Genomic DNA, 23,974 nt, shown 5'->3' on the forward strand with positions numbered 1-23,974 from the left:
TTTCTTTAGAGAAACCCTTTGTTTAATGGTCAGGCTGGAGGGCTGTGCTGGAGGATGCCCCGAGGGCGCAGCGGGGCCGCAGCTGTCACATGGCAAAGAGGATCAGGAATGCCACCATCAAACAGAAGAGCCCCATGGCCTCGGACAGGGCGAAGCCCAGGATGGCGTAGGAGAAGAGCTGCTGCTTCAGGGATGGATTCCTGAATCCAGAAAAACAGAGAACACAGGGAATCAAACCAGGGGATGCCCCAAACCAGGTGGGATTCCCGGGGCTGGGAGCACAGGGAAGGGACTGGGAGCACAGATCAGTGTCCTGTGGGACAGAGAACACAGGGAATCAAACCAGGGGATGCCCCAAACCAGGTGGGATTCCCGGGGCTGGGAGCACAGGGAAGGGACTGGGAGCACAGATCAGTGTCCTGTGGGACAGAGAACACAGGGAATCAAACCAGGGAATGCCCCAAACCAGGCGGGATTCCCAGGGCTGGGAGCACAGATCAGCGGGTGTGCAGGGAGCAGCTGGAATGGGATATCCAGGGTTTCCCCCTGTTTTTAGGGATGTTAAGGCCTGAGTTTATCTGGCAGCTGGTGGGACCGAGCTGCAATTCCAAGATGCTCTGCTCCTTGCAGAGGCAGCAGAGCTCCGGAGGGAAGCTTGGAATGAATCAGGAGGTGGATTCAAAGAATTGAGGAACTTTGTTTTAACAGGATAATGGATCCATGTAAGAGAATAATGGATTGTTTTAGTAGATTAGTGGATTATTTCAACAGAGTAATGGATTATTTTAGGAGAAGAATGGATTCTCCTAATGAAGCAATTATTTTAACAGAATACTAGATTTTAACAGAATGGATTATGTTAAGAGAACCAGGGATTTTTTAAATACAATAATTATTTTAAGGGAGTGGATTATTTTTAAGTGGGTTATTTAAAGAGAATGGATCCTTTCAAGAGAATAATTTTAATAGAACGGATCACCTTAATAGAACAAGGGATCCTTTTAGCAGAACGCATTCGTTTCATAGAAGAACAGACCGTTTTTAGGGGAATGCTGAACCACTACACCCATTTTATACCCCAAGGGCTGCTCCACTTAAAACCACCCTCCACAGGCAGAGCTGGCCACAAATCCCAGGGAAAACTCCGCCGCGGGCGGGATCCCCCCCCTGACCTGGCGTAGCCGATGATGAGGCTGCCGAAGACGGTGCCGATCCCCGCTCCCGACCCCGCCACGCCCACGGTGGCGGCTCCGGCCCCGATGAACTTGGCGGCCGTGTCGATGTCCCGGCACACGGCGCTGCTCTGGAAGTGCCGGCGCAGCAGCTGCGGGGAGGGCACGGCCGCTGCCTGCGGGGACAGGGCGGGGACACCTCAGGGAGCCGCGCGGGAAGGGGCGGCAGCGATCCCGAGAGCCGCGGTCCCGAGAGCCGCGGTCCCGAGAGCGGCGATCCCGAGAGCGGCGGTCCCGAGAGCGGCGAGCCCGAGAGCCGCGGTCCTGAGAGCGGCGATCCCGAGAGCGGCGATCCCGAGAGCGGCGAGCCCGAGAGCCGCGGTCCTGAGAGCGGCGATCCCGAGAGCCGCGGTCCCGAGAGCCGCGGTCCCGAGAGCGGCGATCCCGAGAGCGGCGGTCCTGAGAGCCGCGGTCCCGAGAGCGGTGATCCCGAGAGCCGCAGTCCCGGGAGCCGCGGTCCCGAGAGCGGTGATCCCGAGAGCTGCAGTCCCGGGAGCCGCGGTCCCGAGAGCCGCAGTCCCGGGAGCCGCGGTCCCGAGAGCCGCGGTCCCGAGAGCGGTGATCCCGAGAGCCGCAGTCCTGAGAGCCGCGGTCCCGGGAGCCGCGGTCCCAAGAGCGGCGGTCCCGAGAGCCGCAGTCCCGGGAGCCGCGGTCCCAAGAGCCGCGGTCCCGAGAGCGGTGATCCCGAGAGCCGCGGTCCCGAGAGCGGCAATCCCGAGAGCGGCAATCCCGAGAGCCGCGGTCCCGAGAGCCGCCCGGGGCTCGCCGGCCTGCGGATGGAATCGAATCCCGTTCCCGAGTCTCACCTGTGCGGTCTGAGGCTCAGGTCTGCCGAAAACAGACACGGACACGGGCCTGGCCAGAGCCCTGGAGCAGCATCGGAACTGCAGGAAACACGGACAGGTCAGGGGGTGGTAGGAGCGGGGAATGTCCAGGGATGCACAAGGATCATCCCCAGTCCCACCCTGGCCGAACATTCCCGCAGCTCTGGCAGCCTTGGGGCTGTGATCGTTGCCTGGGAGTTGTTCCAGTGCCCCACCACCCTCTGGATGAAGCACTTTTCCCTAAAATCCAACCTAAATCCCTCCAGGCACTCCCTGGGTCCTCGCAGGGAGCAGAGATCAGCGTTCCTACACCTGGATGTAGCTGCAGTAGCCCTCAGGAAAACACAGCTGTTTTATGGAGCATTAAAATCCCCTGAAAACAAGACACAAGACTGACAAAGAAAGGCGTATCAACGGGGGGTATTTCTATTTCAGCCACTTGGATCAAGTCCATGAGCAGTTCCAGCCCCAGGAATTCAATTATTACCACATTTCCCTACATTTTCCTCCTCGAAAGGAAGGGATTCCTGAGTAACTCTGTGGAAATCAGTGAGTTTCTGCTGGGAGCAGCCCTGGGGCCTGCAGCTCACTCCCATCCACTCACATGGTGTCACCAGAGGTCACCTTGTTTCCCTTCTTCCTTAAATCCAGGCTAAACGAACCCCCAGGATCCCAGCTCAGCTGGGGGTGCCCAGGAAGGTGTTTGGCACCAGGCACCGCTGAGAAATCCCATATTCCCACCGGGAATCATCCCTCCCCGCCGAGGGACGGCCACCTACCAGCACTGGGGAGCCGAGAAGCGCCACGGGAGCCTGCATTTTGCTGGATCTAAGACAAAGAAAGAGCAAAATAAACAAAAGCAATGGGGATTCCCTGGCGTTATTGTCCCCAGTCAGCCCCCTCTGGGGTCAGACCCACATCTGACCTCACAGGTCCACCTGCTGTCCCCACCACGGTCCCCAGGGCTGTGTCCCCACCGCGGCTCTGTGTCCCCTCTCTGTACCCAAGGCTCTGACCCCATCACGGCTCTGTGTCCCCACGGCTTTGTCCCACTGACCCCACCGCGTCCCCGGTTGTCCCCGAGGTTCTGACCCCACCGTGTCCCCCCGGTTTTGCCCCCACCGTGTCCCCGCTTGTCCCCGCGGCTTTGCCCCCCGTCCCCTCCGCGTTCCCCGCTGTCCCCTCAGCCCTGCCCCGCACGGCTCCGCGCCCTCCCTCTCCCGTTAATCCCCGCTCGGTGCCTTCCCCGGGCAGCCCCAGCGCTGCTCCTCCCGCCCTCCCCGCCACACCGGCGCTCGCACAAAGCGCCGAGGGCAGCGCAGGCCCCACCGCCCGCCTGGCAGCGAAGGGCACGACCCCAGCGAGCGGCGGCCGGGCCCGCGGCTCTCCCCGGGAGCCCGGGGGGCCGCGGCGGGGGGCGGCGGCGGCGGGGCCGGGCCGGGCGCGGGTCGCACCTGCGCGGGGTCCGCTCGGGGCGGCGGCGGCGGCGGCTCTGTGGGGAGCGTCACCTTGGCCGTGTCCCCCCCGGCGTCCTCCGCGCCCATTGGCTGCCGCCGCGCGCGCGCGCCCGCGCCCGCCGTCCCCATTGGCTGCCGCCGCTTCCGCGCGCCCGCCTCCGCGCGTCTCATTGGCCGAGCCCCGGTGGATCCCCGGCCCCCCGGCATCCGGGGACGGCGGGAAGACGGTGGGAGGGCGGGGTGGGGAAGCGGGTGGTGATTGGTGGGTCGTGGGCGCCCGGCGGCCGCTGATTGGGTAAGGCAGCTGTCAATCTCGCGGGCGGGGCGGGAAAGGGCGGGATCCAGGGTGGGGCTGGGGAAGGGTTTGGGATGATGGAAAATCCAACGGGAGAAGGGGCTGGAGCAGCGCCCCGGCTGAGGGAACCGGGACTGCCCAGCCTCCAGAAGAGGAGGCTGAAATAGCGAAAGGGGGCGTGTGAAGAGGCTCTGCCCCATGTGGCCCAGCAGTGGCACCAGAGGGGCGGGCAGGAACTGATGCCCGGGAAGCTCCACCTGGACAGGAGGAAAAACTTCCTTGGGCAGTGCCCGAGCCCTGAACAGAGACCAGAGGGGGCGTGGAGTGTCCCTCCCCGGAGAGACTCCAGCACCGCCGGGACACGATCCGGTGCCTCGTGCTCTGGGATGGCCCCGGTGGAGCAGGGAGGTGGCACCAGGGAAGGCTCTGCGGGACCAGGGAAGGAGGAGTGGAAACCTCACAGCACCGAAGGGGCTCCAGGGAATAGGACAGGGACCCTTCAGCAGGAGGTTTAGGGACAAGACACAGAGTAATGCGTACAAATTGAAAGAGGGGAAATTTAGATTGGGCGTTGGGAAGGAATTCCTCCCTGGGACGGTGGGGGAGGCCTGGGATGGAATTCCCAGAGCAGCTGTGGCTGTCCCGCCCCTGGCAGTGCCCAAGGCCAGGCTGGACATTGGTGCTTGGAGCAGCCTGGGACAGTGGAAGGTGTCCCTGCCCATGGCAGGGGTGGGAATGGGATGGGATTTAAGTTCCCTTCCCACCCAAACCATTCCATGATTCCATGACAGGTGATGTACGTGCCCAGTCTGGGGATGTCCCGGTCTGTGTCCCGGTCCCGGGGATGTCCCGGTCCGTGTCCCGGTGATGTCCCGGTCCGTGTCCCGGTCCCGGGGATGTCCCGGTCCGTGTCTGGGTCCCGGGGATGTCCCGGTCCGTGTCCCGGTACTGGGGATGTCCCGGTCCGTGTCTGGGTCCCGGCGATGTCCCGGTCCGTGTCCCGGTCCCGGGGATGTCCCGGTGCCTCTCCCCGAACTACGAGTCCCAGCAGCGCCGGGCCCGCCCAGGGGTGGGGCCGGGCCGGGCATCCCGGGCGGGGGCTGGGGGGGCTCCGCCTATTCCCGGTCTTCCGCCGCTCCCGCAGCCCCGGAGCCTCCGGGCCGGCCCTCGGTGAGTGCGGGGGGCAGGAGGGGGTCGGGCTCCGGTGTCCCCATCGCGGGGCCCGCTGTCCCTGGGGGTGTCCGGGGCTGCCCCGCCGGAGGGGACAGCGACACTTTCACTTTCGGTTCCCGCTGTGCCCGGGCCGGGGGGAGCGTCCCGGCATCGCTGCCCAGGCTCCTCCGGGATCCCGGGGTTAGCGGGGACCGGAGTCGGGACACCCCCGTGTCCTGCTGTCCCCAGGCTCCATCGGGATCCCGGGATTAGCGGGGACACCCCCGTGTCCTGCTGTCCCCAGGCTCCATCGGGATCCCGGGATTAGCGGGGACATAACCGGGACACCCCCGTGTCCTGCTGTCCCCAGGCTCCATCGGGATCCCGGGATTAGGGGGGACATAACCGGGACACCCCCGTGTCCTGCTGTCCCCAGGCTCCATGGGGATCCCGGGATTAGCGGGGACACAACCGGGACACCCCCGTGTCCTGCTGTCCGCCGCGGCTGGAAGGTGGTCTCGCTTGGGAAGGAGGAATCCCGGGGTTTTCCTGCATCCCCGGGACGCGCCGGGATAATGCGGAAAATGGGGGAAAAGAAGGGAAAAGCCCAGGAATCGTCAGGGAGGGGCTGGGCCGTGGACACCGGGATCGTTCCGTGACCGGGCTGGGAGCGGCGCGGCCCAAGGCGGGGCTGGGTTCGTTTCCCTCCGGATCACGAGCATTTCCCAGCCCTGGGTACCTTTTTCCCTTCCAAGCCCATCCTGGCGGTCCCAATCCACGCTCCTGCCCGATTTTCGGGCGCAGAATGCGGGCACTTCCTGGGTAACGCCAAGAAAGGGTCGCGGGGAGTTCATTTCCATGGAAAACTTCTGGGTTGGAGATGATCTGGGGCCTGAGGGAGCGGCTGGAGCCGTGTCAGGGTGGATTTAGGTTGGATTTTAGGGGAAAGCTCTTCATCCAGAGAGTGGAATAAGCACTGGACCAGCTCCCCAGGGAATGGTCGCATTCCCGAGGCTGCCGGAGCTCCAGGAGGGTTTGGACAACGCTCCCAGGGATGCAGAGGGTGGGATTTTGGGGTGTCCTGCAGCATCAGGAGCCGCTCTGGATGATCCCTGGGGATCCTTCCCAGCTCAGGCCATTCCATGCTCTAATCCCATGGATTTGAGAGCGGAAAATCCAAGAGGACCCCTCAGAGCACCTGCCCGGGTGTCCCCAGAGTGGCGGGGGGGGGGACAGCAGGGGAGCCCCTGAACCCTCAGACTATCCAGAGGGGGGGTTTGGATTCGGTTCCTATCCCACGGACCCAGCAGCCCTGGCAGCGCTTTCATCCCTGTCCCTCCATCCCTGCAGAATTCCAGCATGGAGGATTCCCCCGAGGAGCCTCCCGCCTCCTGCGTGCTCCTGGAGCGCTGCCACTTCTCCCAGGTGCTTTTCACCGGCGTGGAGAAGTTCTACGTGCCCGGCACGGACGTGACCTGCCACTACAGCCTCAGCCCCGGCATCGTCCCCCGCGGGAAGGACTGGGTGGGGATATTCCGGGTAGGAAAATCCCGGGGAAAAAAAAAAAAAAAAACGGGTCAGGGACGCAGGGTTTGGATTTTGGAAGGCCGGGGAGAGGGGGTGGTTGGGTTGTTCCTTCAGTCGGGAACGATGGAAGGGCTTTGCTGTGAAGCACAGCGGGAAAATGTGAGGGTGGAAAGGGGAAGAGGGGCTGAGCTGGGGCTGATTTCCTGAAATTCCTGGTTTAAGACACAGGTAACCCCAAAATTCACGGTTTTAAATACAGGGAACCCCAAAACTGACATTTTTAAACACAGGTAACCCCAAAATTCACGTTTTAAAAACCCCAAAATTCACATTTTTAAGACACAGGTAACCCCAAAATTCATGGTTTTAAATACAGGGAACCCCAAAATTGACATTTTTAAACAGAGGTAACCCCAAAATTCACGTTTTAAAAACACAGGTAACCCCAAAATTCACATTTTTAAACACAGGTAACCCCAAAATTCACGTTTTAAAAACCCCAAAATTCACATTTTTAGGACACAGGTAACCCCAAAATTCACGTTTTATAAACACAGGTAACCCCAACATTCCTGGTTTAAAACACAGGTAACTCAAAAATTCACATTTTTAAGACACAGGTAACCCCGAAATTCACATTTTTAAACACAAGTAACCCCAAAATTCATGTTTTATAAACACAGGTAACCCCAAAATTCATGAATATTTTAAGGAAGAAGCTTTGAAGCTGAAAGGTGACGTTAACCCAAAAATCCGTGGTTTTTAGACACAGGGAATCCAAAAATTCATGTTTTAAACACAGGTAACCCCAAAATTCCTGGTTTAGGACACAGGTAGCTCAAAAATTCACATTTTTAACACAGGTAACCCAAAAAGGAATATTTTAAGACACAGATAACCCCAAAAATTCACGTTTTTGAAAGGCAGGTAACCCAACAATGAATATTTTGAGGCAGAAGCTGAAAGGTGAAGAGGGACTGAGGCAGGTCTGACTTCCCTGGGTGCTTCCCGCAGGGAATTCCAGAGGTTTCTCCCCATTTTACCTCTTTAATCCTTTTAGGGCCTGAAATTCATCAGTCAGGGATTTGGGGATCTGATATTCATAAATAGGGGGGGTTTGGGCCTGAAATTCCTAAATCAGGGATTTTGGGATCTGATATTCAGAAACTGGGGATTTTGGGGCCTGAAATTCATCAGTCAGGGATTTGGGGATCTGACATTCATAAACCAGGGATTTTTGGGCCTGAAATTCGTACGTGTGAATTTTGGGATCTGACATTCCTAAGTCAGGGATTTTAGGGTCTGGAATTCATACACCAGGGATTTTGGGATCCAAAAAATCATCCAACACCCCCAGCAAGTGTCCAAGGCCAGCGCTTGGAGCAGCCTGGGCTAGCGGGAGCTGTCCCAAAGTGTGGGATGGGATGGGATTCCAATCCTCCCCACCCATCCCATCCCACGATCCCACTCCTCCCCTTCCAAGCCCACACCACGACCCTGAAAAATCAGGATATCAGCACAAAAAAACCCCCCTGAGTTTGTGGGAATGAAGGCCCGTTGCCACGGGATGAGCTGTGGGATGCCACGGGAGGATTTTGCTGTTGCAGGTGGGCTGGAAAACGACCCGGGAATATTTCACCTTCCTGTGGGCTCCCGTGCCCGCTGCTGGCACCACACAGCAGCAGATCCACTTCAAAGGTGAGCTGGGAGCAGCTGGGAGCGGGGATCCCGCCGGGAATGCGGCTCCCGAGGGCGCAGCTCTCGGAATTCCGGAGTTCTGGGGGAGGCTCGTCCCGAATCCCCTCGGAAATGGGGCATTTTTGGGCCTGGAGTTCATCCGTCGGGGATTTTTGGATCCCAAAGGTCGTAGATCGGGGGTTTTGGGATCTGGAGTGCGTAATTTGGGGAGGTTTTGGACCCTGAAATTTATCAGGTAGGGATTTTTGCCTGTGAAATTCATAAATCAGGGAGTTTCGAGCCCGAAATTCAGGAATTGGGGATTTTTTGGACCTGAAATTCGTAAAGCAGGGAATTCCCTCAGGGAATCCCCTGAGGAATTATGAATCACCTCAGGGACTTTTGGACCCTGAAATTCATCAATCCGAATTTTTGGGACCCTGATGTTCAGAAATCAGGGATTTTGTGACCCTGACATTCAGAAATGGGGGGTTTTGGGACCCTGGCTTTCAGAAATCAGGGATTTTTTGACCCTGAAATTCAAAAATCAGGGATTTTGGGACCCTGACATTCAGAAATGGGGGATTTTGGGACCCTGACATTCAGAAATCGGGGATTTCAGACCCTAAAATTCAGAAATCAGGGATTTTTGGACCCTGACATTCAGAAATGGGGGATTTTTGGGACCCTGACATTCAGAAATTGGGGATTTCAGACCCTGAAATTCAGAAATCAGGGATTTTGGGACCCTGACATTCAGAAATGGGGGATTTTTTGACCCTGAAATTCAAAAATCAGGGATTTTGGGACCCTGACATTCAGAAATGGGGGATTTTGGGACCCTGACATTCAGAAATCAGGGATTTTGGGACCCTGACATTCAGAAATCAGGAATTTTTGGGACCCTGCCATTCAGAAACCGGGGATTTTGGGACCCTGACATTCAGAAATGGGGGATTTTGGGACCCTGAAATTCAAAAATCAGGGATTTTGGGACCCTGACATTCAGAAATGGGGGATTTTGGGACCCTGACATTCAGAAATCGGGGATTTCAGACCCTGAAATTCAGAAATCAGGGATTTTGGGACCCTGGCATTCAGAAATCAGGAATTTTTGGGACCCTGCCATTCAGAAACCGGGGATTTTGGGACCCTGCCATTCAGAAATCAGGGATTTTGGGACCCTGACATTCAGAAATGGGGGATTTTGGGACCCTGACATTCAGAAATCGGGGATTTCAGACCCTGAAATTCAGAAATCAGGGATTTTGGGACCCTGACATTCAGAAATGGGGGATTTTGGGACCCTGAAATTCAAAAATCAGGGATTTTGGGACCCTGACATTCAGAAATGGGGGATTTTTGGGACCCTGACATTCAGAAATGGGGGATTTTTGGGGCCCTGACCCTCGGGGTCTCAATCCCTCCCTCCTGAGCCTGCAGAGCTGCGCTGCCCCCCTGGCACGAGGGATTCCCAGCGGGGCAGGAGCGGCGCCGAGCCGGGCCGTGGCCTTCCCTGCGCCCCTCGCTTTCGGGACTCTAATTACGCCACTTTGCTAATTAGCAGCAGTGCCTAACGAGGCTGTCCCTGTGCCCCCAGCCTACTACCTGCCCAAGGACGATGAGCATTACCAGTTCTGCTACGTGGACCAGGACGGGGCGGTCAGGGGGGCCAGCGTCCCCTTCCAGTTCCGCCCGGAGGCAGACGACGACATCCTGGTGGTCACCACCCAGGCTGGTGTCCCCTTTTCCCTGCTTTTCCCTCCGTTCCCATGTTTTCCCCTCCTTTTCCCCCTCCTTTTCCCTGTTTTTCACCGTTTTCCTATTTTTACCCCCTTTTCCCTCTTCTTTTTCCTTGCTTTTTTCCCGTTTTTCCCTGTTTCCCCCTGCTTTTTCCCTGTTTCCCCCTGCTTTTCCCTGCTTTTTCCCCACTTTTCCCATTTTTCTGTTTTTTTCCCTTTTTTCCCCATTTCCACCCGTTTTCCCCCTTTTCCCCCTGCTTTTTTCCCCATTTCCCCTTTTTTTCCCCCTTTTCCCCCTTTTCCCCTGCTTTTTTCCCCCTTTTTCCCCCCTTTTCCCCCTTTTCCCCTGCTTTTTTCCCCCTTTTTCCCCGTTTCCCCCTTTTTCCCCTTTTTTCCCCATTTCCCCCTCCTTTTTTCCCCCTTTTTCCCCATTCCCCCTGCTTTTTTCCCCCCTGCTTTTTTCCCCATTTCCCCCTGCTTTTTTTCCCCATTTTTCCCCATTTCCCCCGTTTTTCCCCATTTCCCCCTTTTTCCCCATTTCCCCCGTTTTTCCCCATTTCCCCTGCTTTTCCCCATTTCCCCCTTTCTCCCCATTCCTCCCCTTTTTCCCTATTTCCCCGTTTTTCCCCATTTCCCCCTTTCTCCCCATTCCCCCCCTTTTTCCCTATTTCCCCGTTTTTCCCCATTTCCCCCTTTCTCCCCATTCCCCCCCTTTTTCCCTATTTCCCCGTTTTTCCCCATTTCCCCCGTTTTTCCCCATTTCCCCCGTTTTTCCCCATTTCCCCTGCTTTTCCCCATTCCCCCCCTTTTTCCCCATTCCCCCCCTTTTTCCCCATTCCCCCCCTTTTTCCCCATTTCCCCCGTTTTTCCCATTTCCCCCCTTTTCCCCAATTTCCCCATTTTTCCCCATTTCCCCCTGCTTTTTTCCCCATTTCCCCTGCTTTCCCCCCCTTTTTCCCTGCTCACAGGGAGTCATCCCATGACCTGCAGCTCAGCTTGGCTTCTCTCCCTGACCCTTTTGTTCCTCCTCCTGCCCTTTTCCCACTCGGAATCCTGAGCTCCCTGCGGCTTTAACCCTCCGAATTTCGGGGAATTTCGGCCCTTTTGGTGGGAACGAGGGACCGGACATGGGAACAGCGGGGAAGCACTTGGGGAGAAACCCTTCCCGGGCAGGGTTGGGATGGAATTCCCGGGGAACCCTGGGCCCCAGAAGTGCCCCGGGATGTTTGGAGCGCTCTGGGATCGCTGTGGGGTCGTGTCCCCTCTGTCCGTGGCAGGGGGAGGTGGAGGAGCTGGAGCTGCAGAACCAAACCCTGCGCCGGGAGAACGAGGAGCTGCGCGGGAGCTGCGCCGAGCTGCGCCGCGGGAACCGGCAGCTGCAGGGGGAGCTCAGGAACGCCCGGGTGAGCCCCGGCAACCACCGGGGAGCCCCAAATCCCTGGGTTTCCAACGGAGGGAACCCGGAAATTCCTGCTTTAGGACACGGGGAGCTCAAACCCGCAGGTTTTTAGGCACTGGCAAGCCCAAAAATGAGTATTGTTAAGGCACGGGTAACGCGAAAGTTGATGGTTTAAAGCACAGGGAACCCCAAAATTCATGGTTTTAAACACAGGAAAACCCAAAATTCGCAGTTTTAAACACAGGGAACCCCAAAATTCATGGTTTGAAACACAGGAAAACCCAAAATTCGCAGTTTTAAACACAGGGAACCCCAAAATTCATGGTTTGAAACACAGGGAACCCCAAAATTCACAGTTTTAACCACAGGGAACACCAAAATTCACAGTTTTAAACACAGGGAACACCAAAATTTATATTCTAAGACACAGGGAACCCCAAAATTCACAGTTTTAACCACAGGGAACCCCAAAATTCCTGGTTTTAAACACAGGGAACCCCAAAATTTATATTCTAAGACACAGGTAACCCCAAAATTCACCGTTTTAAATACAGGGAACCCCAAAATTCATTGTTTAAACACAGGTAACCCCAAAATTCCTGGTTTAAAACACAGGGAACCCCAAAATCCACAGTTTTAAACACAAGGAACCCCAAAATTCACGTTTTTAAACACAGGGAACCCCAAAATTCCCAGTTTTAAACACAGGCAGCCCCAAAATTCATGGTTTAAAACACAGGGAACCCCAAAAGTTATATTCTAAGACACAGGTAACCCCAAAATTCAAGTTTTTAAACACAGGTAACCCCAAAATTCAAGTTTTTAAACACAGGGAACCCCAAAATTTATATTCTAAGACACAGGTAACCCCAAAATTCAAGTTTTTAAACACAGGTAACCCCAAAATTCCTGGTTTTAAACACAGGTAACCCCAAAATTCATGAATATTTTAAGGAAGAAGCTTTGAGGCTGAAAGGTGAAGTTAACCCAAAAATCCGTGGTTTTAGACACAGGGAATCCAAAAATTCATGTTTTAAACACAGGCAACCCCAAAATTCCTGGTTTAGGACACAGGTAGCTCAAAAATTCACATTTTTAACACAGGTAACCCAAAAAGGAATATTTTAAGACACAGATAACCCCAAAAATTCACATTTTGAAAGGCAGGTAACCCAACAATGAATATTTTGAGGCAGAAGCTGAAAGGTGAAGAGGGACTGAGGCAGGTCTGACTTCCCTGGGTGCTTCCCGCAGGGAATTCCAGAGGTTTCTCCCCATTTTACCTCTTTAATCCTTTCCCAACCCATCCCACACCTCCACTGTGATCAGCAGTAAGTGCTGGAAAGAGGCAGCTGCAGGAAAGGTTCCAAAATCCCCCATTTGTGAATCCTTAGGCCAAAAATCCCACTGGAATTATGATTTCCTCCTTGAGGTTTTCCCGGGGTTCCACAGGATTGAAACAGGGTGGAAAGGAGGGATTTTTTGGGGGGGATTTTTGGGGTTTTGCAGCCCCGGAGCAGAGCAGGATTTGTTGTTTGGGGCCCCTTCTGGTTCCCAGGAGCTGCAGGAGGCTTTGGAATCCCTGAGGAGCAGCACGGAGAGGATGGAGCTGGAGCTGAATTCCCTGAAATCCGAAAACCGGGCCCTGAAGGAGCAGGGGGGCTGCAGGGAGGCGGAGCTGCAGCGGTGAGCGCCGGGAATTCCACGGGAATTCGCCCCCAGGGCTGGAATTCCCATCCCTAAAAACCCTTGGTGTGCTCTGCTCTGTCCTGGGCAGGCTCAAGGAGCAGATCCAGGGAGAGAATTCCGACAAGGAGCGCCTGGAAGGGAGGCTGAGGGCAGCCCTGGAGCACCTGGATCAGCTGCAGGTAGCAAGCGGAATTCCCTGCTTTCCTGGGAATTCCAATGGAATTCCGGTCCCCTCCTGGCAGAACTGAGGGGTCTCCAGCAAGGGAATGAGGGGTTTGGTTTGGATTTTTTGAGTTCTTTAGGAAAATGCCGACTTTTGACGGGGTTTAAGCTCCAGAAATCTGAATTTTCAAGAGAAACTCGGAGGATTTTATCCCTAAAAAACTCCCCTTCCCTGAAGTGACCCAAACCAAGATCCTGCCAAGGATCCAGGCAAAAAAACCCCCCACTTCTGTTTGGAAAAACATCCTAAAATTATCTCCAGCTCTGGGATGAAACAAAACTGGGAGCTGGGAGGGGAGAAAGGAGACTGAAAATGGTTTGGTTTGGGATTTTGGAGATGCAGAACGATGGGAAAACCCATCCAGCTGTGGAGCCTCTGGTTTTCCCCTTTGTTCTCTGAGTTCCCAGCCTTAAAATCTCCTCATAAAACTCAGGAATCTCTTCAGATGGTGGAATAATCTCCTTTTTCCCCAGTCCAAAGTGTCGGATTATGAGAAAGAAGTGGAAAATCTCTCTCGGGCGGAGCAGGACAAGACGAAGCAGCTGGAGAGTTTAAAGGGAGAGAATCAGGAGCTGCTCCAAACCTCGGCTCAGCACCAGGTAAAGCCTTCCCCGGAGGGGCTGAGGCAGGGAACAGCTCCAGATCCGGCTCAATCCTTGGAAAATCTCAGGAGTTTTAGGAAAAGAGAGATCTCCATGGTGGCTCTGGGCACAGGCACTCTGAGTTGAGATGCAAACGCCTCGCCCGGGGCTCGCTTTGGGAAGGAACCTCTCCGTAAATTCAGCTTCTGTCCTGATCCCTGTGGGGATGGAGGGAACCCCAGGGAATTCAGGGGTACTGGGCAGTGGCTTTGTTGCAGAATTGTTGCCTCTGAGCAAAATTGTTTCAGGAATTGGGTTTAGGGGTAAATAAAACAAGTTACCCAAAATCTGTCCAGGTTACTGCCCTTCCCTCTTCCCTCTTCCCTCTTCCCTTTTCCATTTTCCCTCTTCCCTCTTCCCTCTTCCCTCTTCCCTCTTCCCTCTTCCCTCTTCCCTCTTCCCTCTTCCCTTTTCCTTTTCCCTTTTATTTATGGGGAATAAAGGCAGCAAGCATGGGGTTATCCTTTTATTCTCCCTTTTCCATGATTTCCATTTTCCCAGGATTTATTTCCCAGGATTTATTTCCCAGGCTTTTCCTCCCACAGAACCAGCCCCGGGATGTGCTGGAGCAGCTGAGGGAGCAGCAGGGTCGGACCCAGGCCCTGCAGGAGGAAAAGGCTGAGCCCCTTTCCCATGATCAAGTTCCCTTTTCCCAGGATTTCCCTTTTCCCAGGATTTCCCTTTTCCCAGGATTTCCCTTTTCCATGATTTCCCTTTTCCCAGGATTTATTTCCCAGGCTTTTCCTCCCACAGGACCAGCCCCAGGATGTGCTGGAGCAGCTGAGGGAGCAGCAGGGTCGGACCCAGGCCCTGCAGGCCGGAAAGGCCGAGGCCTTTTCCATGATTTCCCTTTTCCCAGGATTTATTTCCCAAACCTTTCTTCCCACAGAAACAGACCCAGGATGTGCTGGAGCAGCTGAGGGAGCAGCAGGATCGGATCCAGGCCCTGCAGGAGGAAAAAGCTGGAGTGAAGAAGGAAAACCAGGTGGGAACTGGGCCTGGCTGTCCCTGAGGGCAGCACGGCTCCGAGCCCTCAGCCTGGGGACAATTCCATGAATCCTTTGTCCAAAAAGCTCCCAAATTGTGCCTGGATGGGCACCAGCAGGGCCAGGGAGCTGCAGGCACCTCCCAGGGATAAGGAATTATGGAATGTTGGGGTTGGAAGGACCTTAAATCCCACCCAGGGACACCTCCCACCATCTCCAGCCTGGCCTGGGACACTTCCAGGGATCCCGGCTTCTGTGGGAATTTGATCCCAGCTCCTCCCCACCCTCACAGGGAGGAATTCCATCCCAAAATCCCACCTGATCCCCCCCTCTGGCAGTCTGAACCCATTCCCCCTCATCCCATCCCATCCCATCCCATCCCATCCCATCCCATCCCATCCCATCCCATCCCATCCCATCCCATCCCATCCCATCCCTCCTCCCTCCCTGCTTTTTCCAGCCGGAGCAGGGCCGAGCTCCCTGAAAATCCAGAGCAGTTCAGATTCCGACCAAGGGGCTCAAAGTTCCATCAAAATGTGATTTTTTTCTTTCCCCTGGGATATTCCCCTGGGAATGCCCTGGGCCCTGCAGGATCTCCGGGATGAGAACGAGGTGCTCCGGAGGGAGCTCTCCCGGCTCCGGAGGATTTCTCCCGGCTCTGCTCCCTCGGCAGCTCCAAGCCCAGCTCCTGCAGAAGGAGAGCTCCTCTTTGGCAATCCCTACTCTGGTGAGATTCCTTGGAATTCTGTCCCGAAATCACAAATCCGGGGCAGCAAACTGGGGAAAAAATCCCATTTTTACAGCACCTCCGTGAGCGTGCGGAGGGTTTGGCAGCTCCGAAACGCTGCCAGGTGTTAAAAACGGGGATTAAGGGAGGATTTTCTGCCAAAAGAGACAAATTTTCGCCGATTTATCCAGCTGGGATCAGCTCATTTGTGGATTTTATCCCATTTCCAGAGTCCTAAATGCCGAGCTTTAGCTCCAGAGCCACATTCCCATGTTCCAAAAATCATCAAGTTTTTTATTCTGCATTTTGCTGGGGCTAAAATGGATTTTTTTTTCCTTCTTCCAGGTGCAAGAGGAAAACTGGGGACGGGAGCTGAGGTGAGTAAAGGAATTCCAGGCGGGAATGAGCGCTTTGGGGGCAGGAATTGGGGCTTTGGGGGCAGGAATTGGGGTCTGGGGGCAGGATTTGGGGCTTTGGGGGCAGGAATTGAGGTCTGGGGACAGGAATTGGGGCTTTGGGGGCAGGAATTGGGGAATTTGGGGTTGCTTTTTTACTCTTTATTTTGCTTTTTTACTCTTTATTTTGCTTTTTTGCTCTTTTATTGCTTTTTTGCTCTCTCTTTTTTTTTTTTTCCTTTTTTTGGTGGCTTTTTTGGTCGTTTTTGTGGATTTTTGTTCTTTTTTTCTGATTTTTTGCCTTTCTTTAATTTTCCTCCTTTTTGCTTTTTTTTTGCTTTTTTTCTGCTTTTTTTTCCTTTTTTTTTGCTTCTTTCCTCTTTTTTCCTCTTTTTTTCCCTTTTTCCCTTTTTTCCCCTCTTTTTCTCTCTTTTCCCTCTTTTTTCCTTTTTTCCCTTTGTTTTCCCTTTTTTCCCTTTTTCCCGTTTTTCCCCCCTTTTTTCTTTTTTTATCCTTTTTTTCCTCTTTTTTCCCTCTTTTAAATTCTTTTTTCCCTTTTTTCCCTTTTTCCCTTTTTTCCCTTTTTTCCTTTATTCCCCTTTGTTTTCCCTTTTTCTTCCTTTTCTTTCCTTTTTTTCGTTTTTCCCTTGCCTTGCCTTGCCTTGCCTTTTTCCCCTTTTCTTTCCTTTCCTTTTTCCCCTTTCCTTTTTCCCCTTTTCTTTTTTCCCTTTCCTTTCCTTTTTCTCCTTTCCTTTCCTTTTTCCCCTTTCCTTTTCCTCCTTCCCTTTCCTTTTTCCCCTTCCCTTTTTCCCCTTTCCTTTCCTTTCCCCCCTTTCCTTTTTCTCCTTTCCTTTCCTTTCCCCCCTTTCCTTTTTCTCCTTTCCTTTCCTTTTTCTCCTTTCCTTTTTCCCCTTTCCTTTCCATTTTTCCCCTTTCCTTTCCTTTTTCCCTTTCCCTTTCCTTTTCCCCCTTTCTTTTTTCCCCTTCCCTTTTTCCCCTTTCCTTTCCTTTTCCCTATTTCTCTCCTTTTTCCCCTTCCCTTCCCCCCCCTTCTTTTCCTTTCCCCCCCTTTTTTTTCCCCTTCTTTTCCATCTCTGCTTTGCTTTTTTGGGATTTCAGCCTTCCCTCAGGAAGTGCCCCATGTGTGAGGAGGTTTTTCCCGAGGATTTGGCCGTGGGGGACTTGGAGGAGCACATCCAGAGCCACCTCCTGGAGTGCCCCATCTGCAGCGAGAGCTTCGACAGGGCCGCCCCGCAGGTGTTCCACGACCACATGTTCTGCCACAGCCTGGAATAACCCTCAAATCCTCCTTTTCTGCCCCAAAATCACCCCAAATCACCCAGCCCGTGCTGCTGATTCGGAGGTTTTGGCCCCCCCCCAAAAAAAGGATGGACAGAAAAATCCCCGTCCTGAACCCAAACCTTGCCTTGAAGGGATTTTGTGTCCTTGGTGGAAGAGCTAAAAGTCCTAAAATTGGGGGGGGTTTAGTCCTTGTTAAACAATTTAAAACTCCTAAAATTGGGGGGGTTTTAGGCCTTGTTAAACAATTTAAAACTCCTAAAATTGGGGGGTTTTAGGCCTTGTTAAACAATTTAAAACTCCTAAAATTGGGGGGATTTAGACCTTGTTAAACAATTTAAAACTCCTAAAATTGGGGGGGTTTAGACCTTGTTAAACAATTTAAAACTCCTAAAATTGGGGGGTTTTAGGCTTTGTTAAACAACTTAAAACTCCTAAAATTGGGGGGTTTTAGGCCTTGTTAAAAGAGCTAAAAGTCCTAAAATTGGGGATTTTTAGTTCTCATTAAAAGAGCTAAAACTCCTAAAATTGGGGGGTTTTAGGCCTTGTTAAAAGAGCTAAAACTCCTAAAATTGGGTTTTTTTCCTCTGCTAATTAATCAGGGTCCAAGGGATGGGGTGTGGCACAGGAATTTTCATTTTTAGCCTGAAAAACCCCGATTTTCATGGCTTTCTCTTTCATCTCTGAGGGCTGAGCAAAGAGCAGGAGCCTTTTCTGGGATTTTCCGGGATCCTGTTCCACTCCTGGAATGCAGAATTAATTACAGACACTTCCAAAATCGCAATAAAAATTCATCTCTTGGTGCAAAGCAAATTTTGAATGTAAAAAAAAAAAAAACCCAAGGAGATGGGATTTCTCTTGGAGATCTCAAAGGTTAGGGCTGGGTTTAGGGTGAAAATCATTCCCTCAGCATTCCAGGATGAGGAAAACCTGGAATTCCTGCCCAGGGATATTCCCAGAGCCCGCAGGGAAGCAGCAGCTGAGGATAAAAAAACCCTGGGGATCCTCGCTGAAATAAAATCCTGAATTTGGGTGATTTTGATGCCCCTAAACCTCATGGATTGCCCAAGGAGAGCCTGATCCCAGCCCCAAATCCCTGGAATTTTCAGCCTGAAGTGCCTTGGGATATCAGCTTATCCAATGAATATTTTTATTTTCCTTCAGGATTTTCAATTCCTGCTTAAAAGTTCTTTTTTTTGGGGGGGGGGGCGGGGTTTGGTTTTTTTCCATGCAAACACAGCTGGGTGAAAATTCATCCTGGATTTTCCTTCTGAGGATCCAAAGCAATAAAAAATCCTGGAGTTTGGATGGAGATGTAAGGAATATTTAGGGTCAAAAATAAGGTTTTTATCAGAGTTCTTCTGCCTGGAGGGGTGTGATGCTGAGGAACTTTATCCAAGGAGATTGAACAGAAAACAACCTCAAAATAAAACTGAAAAAAAATCCATGGAAAATACCTCTGGAAATGATGTTGGAGTCAGTTCATCCTGGAAAAAACTGGGATTCTTGGGCTCCTCTGGGAGCTATTTGGTTTTTTTTTTTTGTGCTTATTACAAAAAATATTTAAATTCTGAATAATTTCAGCCTTCAAAGGGCTGTCCCTTGGACATTCCCTTGGGGATCGGTGATGAAGGGCAGAGGAAAATTTGGGATAATGGATCAGGAAGCCAAAAATCCCAAAGCTTGGAGAATAAAGAGGAATAAATCCTGTTATTCTGGATAAATCCCGTTATTCAGGATAAATCCCGTTATTCCTTGTCCCACAACAACGGAACCCTGGAAGTGTTTAGGGTTGGGAAAAACCTTTGGGATCATCCAGCACAGCCGCACTTTTGTCCGCCTGGACCAGGAAAAGGAGCTGGAAACCTCCTTGGAATGATGAAATATTTGCAATTAAACGTTTTCTTTGTCCGTGTTTTACGGTGATTTGTTCCTCCCGTGCGTCCCTGCCTCGTCCCCAGCCCGATTTCCACCCCTAAACACCCAAATTGATCCAAACCAGCCTCGTTTATCCCTCTGGTTTTCAGGAAAACGCTTTTTTCCCCCTAAAGTTTTCCACGTTCTTTTCCCATCCCTTGAGATTTCCCCGTCCTTTTCCCACTTTTCCCTGAGCTTTTCCCCATCCTTTTCCCACTTTCCCTGAAGTTTCCCTGTCTTTTTCCCACTTTCCCTGAGGTCTTCCCCATCCTTTTCCCATTCCCTAAGATTTTCCCATCCTTTTCCCAATTTTCCCTAAGATTTTCTCCTTTTCCCACTTCTCCCTGAGCTTTTCCCATCCTTTTCCCTAAGATTTTCCCCATCCTTTTCCCACTTTCCCTGAGCTTTTCCCATCCTTTTCCCACTTGCCCTAAGATTTTCCCCATCCTTTTCCCATTCCCTGAGCTTTCCCCATTCTTTTCCCATTCCCTAAGATTTTCCCCATCCTTTTCCCTAAGATTTTCCCCATCCTTTTCCCACCTTTCCCTGAGCTTTCCCCATCCTTTTCCCATTCCCTGAGCTTTTCCCTCCTTTTTCCTGCCTCGTCACCGGCAGAGGGGGTCAGACCACAACAAATCCCACTGAAAATGAGATTATTTTTTTTCCGCTGCTTTTTTTCCACCATTTCCAGGAACATTTTTTTTCCCTGGGAAAACGACCCCGATCCCAACTCCCAGAGCTCCACGGGATCAGGCCTGGGCATCCAGGGATTGATTCAGCCCCGAAACCCAAATCCCTCCATCCATTTCCCGGGCGAGGTTTTCGTTTTGCCGACGGTTCCCGGCGTTATTGACGCTGCTTTTGGCCTCTGGAATGGGAAAAGGCTTTTCCAATCCTCTCTCCCTGGTTTTTTTATGGATCCAGCCAGGAGCAGCTGGAGCAGCTGATAATCAGCTGGAGTTACATTCTGGAGCGGGGCCAGCGTTCCATTGGGGTTTATTGGAAATAAATTTCCCGGGAGATTTCCAGGAGTTTGACCCCGTTCCTACCCCGATTCCTGGGGAGGATGAGGATGAATTCCTTAGGGATGGCTCCAAAGGGAGGATTTCACCTTGTGAGAGGCAAATCCTGGGGAATTTGTGTCGTTTTTTGGGGGAAAAATGGAATATCCAGAGCTGGAGGGGTCCATCCAAGTCGTCTCCTGGTCGTGTTTAGTGGCAGGACACAGGGAACGGATTCCCACTGCCAGAGGGTGGGGTGAGGTGGGATTTGGGGATGCAAAACCCCAAAAGGGGAGGCGCTGCGATGGAATTCCCAGGGAATCTGGGGCTGCTCCCATCCCTGGGAGCGTCCCAGGCCAGGTTGGAGCAGCCTGGGATGGTGGGAGGTGTCCCTGGATGGGATTTAAGGTCCCAAATCCATCCCGGCCCCAAATCCAAGCGTTTCTCCCCCTCTTGGTCCCAAATTAAACCCCACGGGAAGAAGCGAACCTTGGATTGGTTTGGGAAGGGATCAATCCCGGAGTCCCCGCAATTGCTCCCCCTAAAAGCATCTCCCCCCTCCCTCATCCCACCAGGAATGCTTTCCATCCTCTTCCTCATTTATTCCCAGCACTACGGGGGAGAATGGGATCCCGGGATATCCCATAAATCACGCCTCGCCCGGGGTTTTAATGGGATCCCCGGGAGCGCCGTAAATCCGGGCAGCCGCGGCTCATCCCCTCCCTCATTTCCATCACAATTCCCCCTCTGGAGCCGCCGCGCTTCCCGCATGTGCCGGGCGGCCGGGATTGGTGGGATAGGGCCGGGAAAAACATCTGGGAATGGGGCCGGGGATTGGGAACAGTTGGCGGCTGCGGAAGCAGCTGCGGGGTGGGAACGGCCTGGGCCGTCCGGGCTGGAGAGCGACAATTCCAGGCGGGAATGGCCGAGCCAGGGATGCTCCCGGGATGTGCCGCCGCTTCCAGCTGGGGCTGTGGGATAAATCCCCGCCCCTGCAGGGGTTTTGTGGGGTTTGGATCCCTCCTGGAGCGCTGCTGGAAGGCAGGGAGGGCTTCCCAAGAGGAATTTTTTGGAGTTTCCCAGCCAATCCAGGGCAATTTTGAGTCCTCGCCCCGATCCAAGCTTTGTGTTCTTCACCGGAGTTGGGTTGTTACGAATTCCCCCCTTTCCTCATCCCCTAAAATCCGCTGGGATAGCGGCCCCAAAGATTCCTGGGGAGGGCCTGGAGCTCGGTCGCCCATGGGATAAAGGATTTTATGGAATTACGGCAGGACGGGCACAGCCCCGCTCGTGCCCATCCCACTCGCTGGGAAAGAAATCCTGGGAATGGCCCCACAGATCCCGAATGGATCCCCTTAAATCCCGTTCCCATCGCACCCTCACAGCTCCCACGGAGTTGTTCCCCACGGGAATTTTTTCCTGCTTAAAAATCGCTCCTGTTTCACACAGACACGACGGAATTCGGCCAAAACCGCGTGGAAAATTTGTGGCAAAATCCCATTTTCCCCCTTTCCCAGGCTGAACTTTAATTTTTGGGAAAAGCCGGGATGGGGAAAAAGGGATGGAAGCAGAAGGGATGGATTCGCTGCAGGCTCGGGGGGGAGGTTTAACCTTTCCTGAGGTTTTCCCAGCCTGGAAAACCTGGCGGGGCTCCTCACGCTGCGCTTGAGCCGGGAATCCGCGGGGAATTCTCCAGCGGGAGGGAGCAGCTGCTCCGGGAGGAGCCGGCAATTCCAGCCGGTAATTCCAGCCGGTAATTCCAGCCCTGCGGCTCCGCAGCATCTGGAATGAGCCGGGAATATCGGCGGCGCTTTGATGAGCGGAATTCCCGTGGGAATGCCGGGACTGCGGCGTCCAAACGCCACCTGACACGGGCAGGGACAATGGGAAAAGCCAAACGCTCGCCCGGCCGGGAGATTCCCAACGGGTTTTGCCCTAAATTTGGGGGTTTTCTATAAAAACTCCCCGTTTCCTCTGCCACACGCTGAATTTAATTCCGTTTTTTTAACAATATTTGTAATGTTTTTTGGGGAGCAGCTGCCGCCCGCGTTCTGCCGCACAGCTGAGGGGCACATATGGGATGTGAATTCCTGGGAATTATGGCCGGGTTGGAGCCGTTTGTCTGAACCCAGGGCAGCCCTAATGGAGCCATTAGGGGCTGACAGCCCGTCCCTAAACCGGGCTTTGTTAGGAAAAGGCTGATCCCAAACCTGGGGGAGGTTGGGAAGAGAGGCTGGATCCTTACAGGAAAAAGAGACGTTCTTTTATTTTATTTTATTTTATTTTATTTTATTTTATTTTATTTTATTTTATTTTATTTTATATTTTATTTTATTTTATTTTATTTTATTTTATTTTATTTTATTTTATTTTACTGTATTGTATTGTATCGTATTGTATCTTATTGCATTTTATTGTATTTTATATATTTTATTTTATTTTATTTTATTTTATTTTATTTTATTTTATTTTTAAGGGTTTTTTTTAGGCAGCACAGAGGTTTTTACCCCTTCAGGAAGTCCCTTCTCTCTCATTTAATATGAATTTAATAATTTGGGAAAACCCCCAAATCCTGCCATGAAAAAAAACCAAAATCCTTCCAGGAACCCCCAAAATCCTCCCATGAAAAAAACCCAAATCCTGACAGGAACCCCCCAAAATTCTGCCATGAAATAACCCCAAAATCCTTCCAGAACCCCCCAAAATTCTGCCATGAAATAATCCCAAAATCCTGCCAGAAACCTCCAAAATCCTCCCATGAAAAAACCCCAAAATCCTGCCCGGAACCCCCAAAATCCCTGGGCGGGGACCAGCCCCCCCTTATTACCCTGCCGCTCATGAATATTCAAATAGGCGCGCTGTGATTGGCTGTGGCGTGGGGAAAGGCCACGCCCCATGCCCCCCGCGCATCCTCGGTTGCCATAGCAACACTTCCCCCTCTTTGCTTTACCCAATCAACGACCGCTCCTGCCGCGTGGCCCAATCAGAGGGCAGTATGCTAATGAGGGGGCGTGGCGCCGGCCGTCCCGGTCCGGCCGCGTTGGGTCCGTGCCGGTCCCGGGTGACAAATCCAGGGAAAAACCTCGGGAAAAAGAGCCCCGGGAGCCGGGCTGGGGCTGCACTTGGGCTCCTGGGATGCGGAATTCCCTCCTGGATCAGGGACGGGGCCCCGGGGCGGAGTTTGCGTCGTGTCTTGGGTGGAGAGGCCGAAACAATCGTGGTGCAGTGGCGGAATTCCATGGCTTGGGCGGGAAGGACCCGAAATCCCACCCAGCTCCATCCAGGGACACCTCCCACCATCCCAGCGAGCTCCCAGCCCTGCCCAACCTGGCCTTGGACACTTCCAGGCGTGGGGCAGCCGCAGCTCCTCCGGGAATTCCATCCCAACTTCTCCCCACCCTCCCATCCAACATTTCCTCCCTCCTTCCCTCCCCAACCCCACTGAAGAGCTCCCACGCTGACATTCGCCCACCCCAAATTCCCATTCCCACAGGGGCCGCAGCGCTGTTTCCCCCCATCCCTGGAGCTGTCGGAAAACCAAAGCCTCGGTGGCCGCTCGGTTTTGTTTTCCGCAGGCTTTGGCAGCCGCTCCCGGAATTCCCGCGTGGATGCGGCAGCTCCGGGTGCCCCCAGCCATCCATCAGAGCCTTTGTGGGCCCCTGTTGTTGTAACATTTGCTCCTCGCGGGGATCCGCCGCCCCCGGCGTTTAATCTTCCTCGAGTGCGAGCTTGTCCCGCTTCCCAGATTTCCCCGGGAATGGCTGGAGCCAGGCAAGAAGTCAAAGTTTCGC

The 23,974-nt window shown here is 53.3% G+C and overlaps 2 protein-coding genes across 3 annotated transcripts; one reads left to right on the plus strand and one right to left on the minus strand.

Annotated features, from left to right (window-relative positions):
- On the minus strand, positions 1-3,616 carry ATP5MC1 (ATP synthase membrane subunit c locus 1). Its single transcript, XM_068996579.1, has 5 exons — positions 3,511-3,616; positions 2,836-2,884; positions 2,039-2,116; positions 1,173-1,348; positions 1-200 (listed from the first exon to the last, which is right to left on the minus strand). Exons 2-5 carry the CDS (start codon positions 2,872-2,874, stop codon positions 86-88), a joined length of 408 nt encoding a protein of 135 aa, XP_068852680.1. The 5' UTR covers positions 2,875-2,884; positions 3,511-3,616; the 3' UTR covers positions 1-85.
- A 1,296-nt stretch (positions 3,617-4,912) lies between these two features.
- CALCOCO2 (calcium binding and coiled-coil domain 2) lies at positions 4,913-19,181 on the plus strand. 2 transcript variants are annotated; one of them, XM_068996438.1, is made up of 12 exons: positions 4,913-4,978; positions 6,311-6,499; positions 8,095-8,185; positions 9,765-9,898; positions 11,184-11,309; positions 12,864-12,991; positions 13,083-13,173; positions 13,691-13,816; positions 14,748-14,843; positions 15,436-15,571; positions 15,917-15,948; positions 17,086-19,181. In XM_068996438.1, the coding sequence occupies exons 2-12, from the start codon at positions 6,320-6,322 to the stop codon at positions 17,260-17,262; spliced, it is 1,317 nt and encodes a 438-aa protein (XP_068852539.1). In that variant the 5' UTR covers positions 4,913-4,978; positions 6,311-6,319; the 3' UTR covers positions 17,263-19,181. The 2 variants fall into 2 exon arrangements, with proteins under 2 accessions (XP_068852539.1, XP_068852537.1); XM_068996436.1 differs by lacking the exons at positions 11,184-11,309; positions 12,864-12,991; positions 13,083-13,173; ... (3 more) ...; positions 15,917-15,948; positions 17,086-19,181 and having other exon boundaries at positions 9,765-11,056.
- The last annotated feature ends 4,793 nt before the right edge of the window (positions 19,182-23,974 follow it).

The sequence above is a fragment of the Aphelocoma coerulescens genome, chromosome 27, assembly GCF_041296385.1.
Source record: "Aphelocoma coerulescens isolate FSJ_1873_10779 chromosome 27, UR_Acoe_1.0, whole genome shotgun sequence".
NCBI classification, from domain to species: domain Eukaryota; kingdom Metazoa; phylum Chordata; class Aves; order Passeriformes; family Corvidae; genus Aphelocoma; species Aphelocoma coerulescens.

What these genes read in the sequence shown, in the direction of transcription:
- CALCOCO2 (XM_068996436.1), top strand. Translation starts at nt 6,320, where the DNA reads ATGGAGGATTCCCCCGAGGAGCCTCCCGCCTCCTGCGTGCTCCTGGAG. An exon ending in ACTGGGTGGGGATATTCCGG is followed by an intron (nt 6,500 to 8,094) that starts GTAGGAAAATCC and finishes TTGCTGTTGCAG; the next exon opens with GTGGGCTGGAAAACGACCCG. An exon ending in GCAGCAGATCCACTTCAAAG is followed by an intron (nt 8,186 to 9,764) that starts GTGAGCTGGGAG and finishes CTGTGCCCCCAG; the next exon opens with CCTACTACCTGCCCAAGGAC.
- ATP5MC1 (XM_068996579.1), bottom strand. Translation starts at nt 2,874, where the DNA reads ATGCAGGCTCCCGTGGCGCTTCTCGGCTCCCCAGTGCTG. An exon ending in CTGAGCCTCAGACCGCACAG is followed by an intron (nt 1,349 to 2,038) that starts GTGAGACTCGGG and finishes CTGTCCCCGCAG; the next exon opens with GCAGCGGCCGTGCCCTCCCC. An exon ending in CTCATCATCGGCTACGCCAG is followed by an intron (nt 201 to 1,172) that starts GTCAGGGGGGGG and finishes TTCTGGATTCAG; the next exon opens with GAATCCATCCCTGAAGCAGC.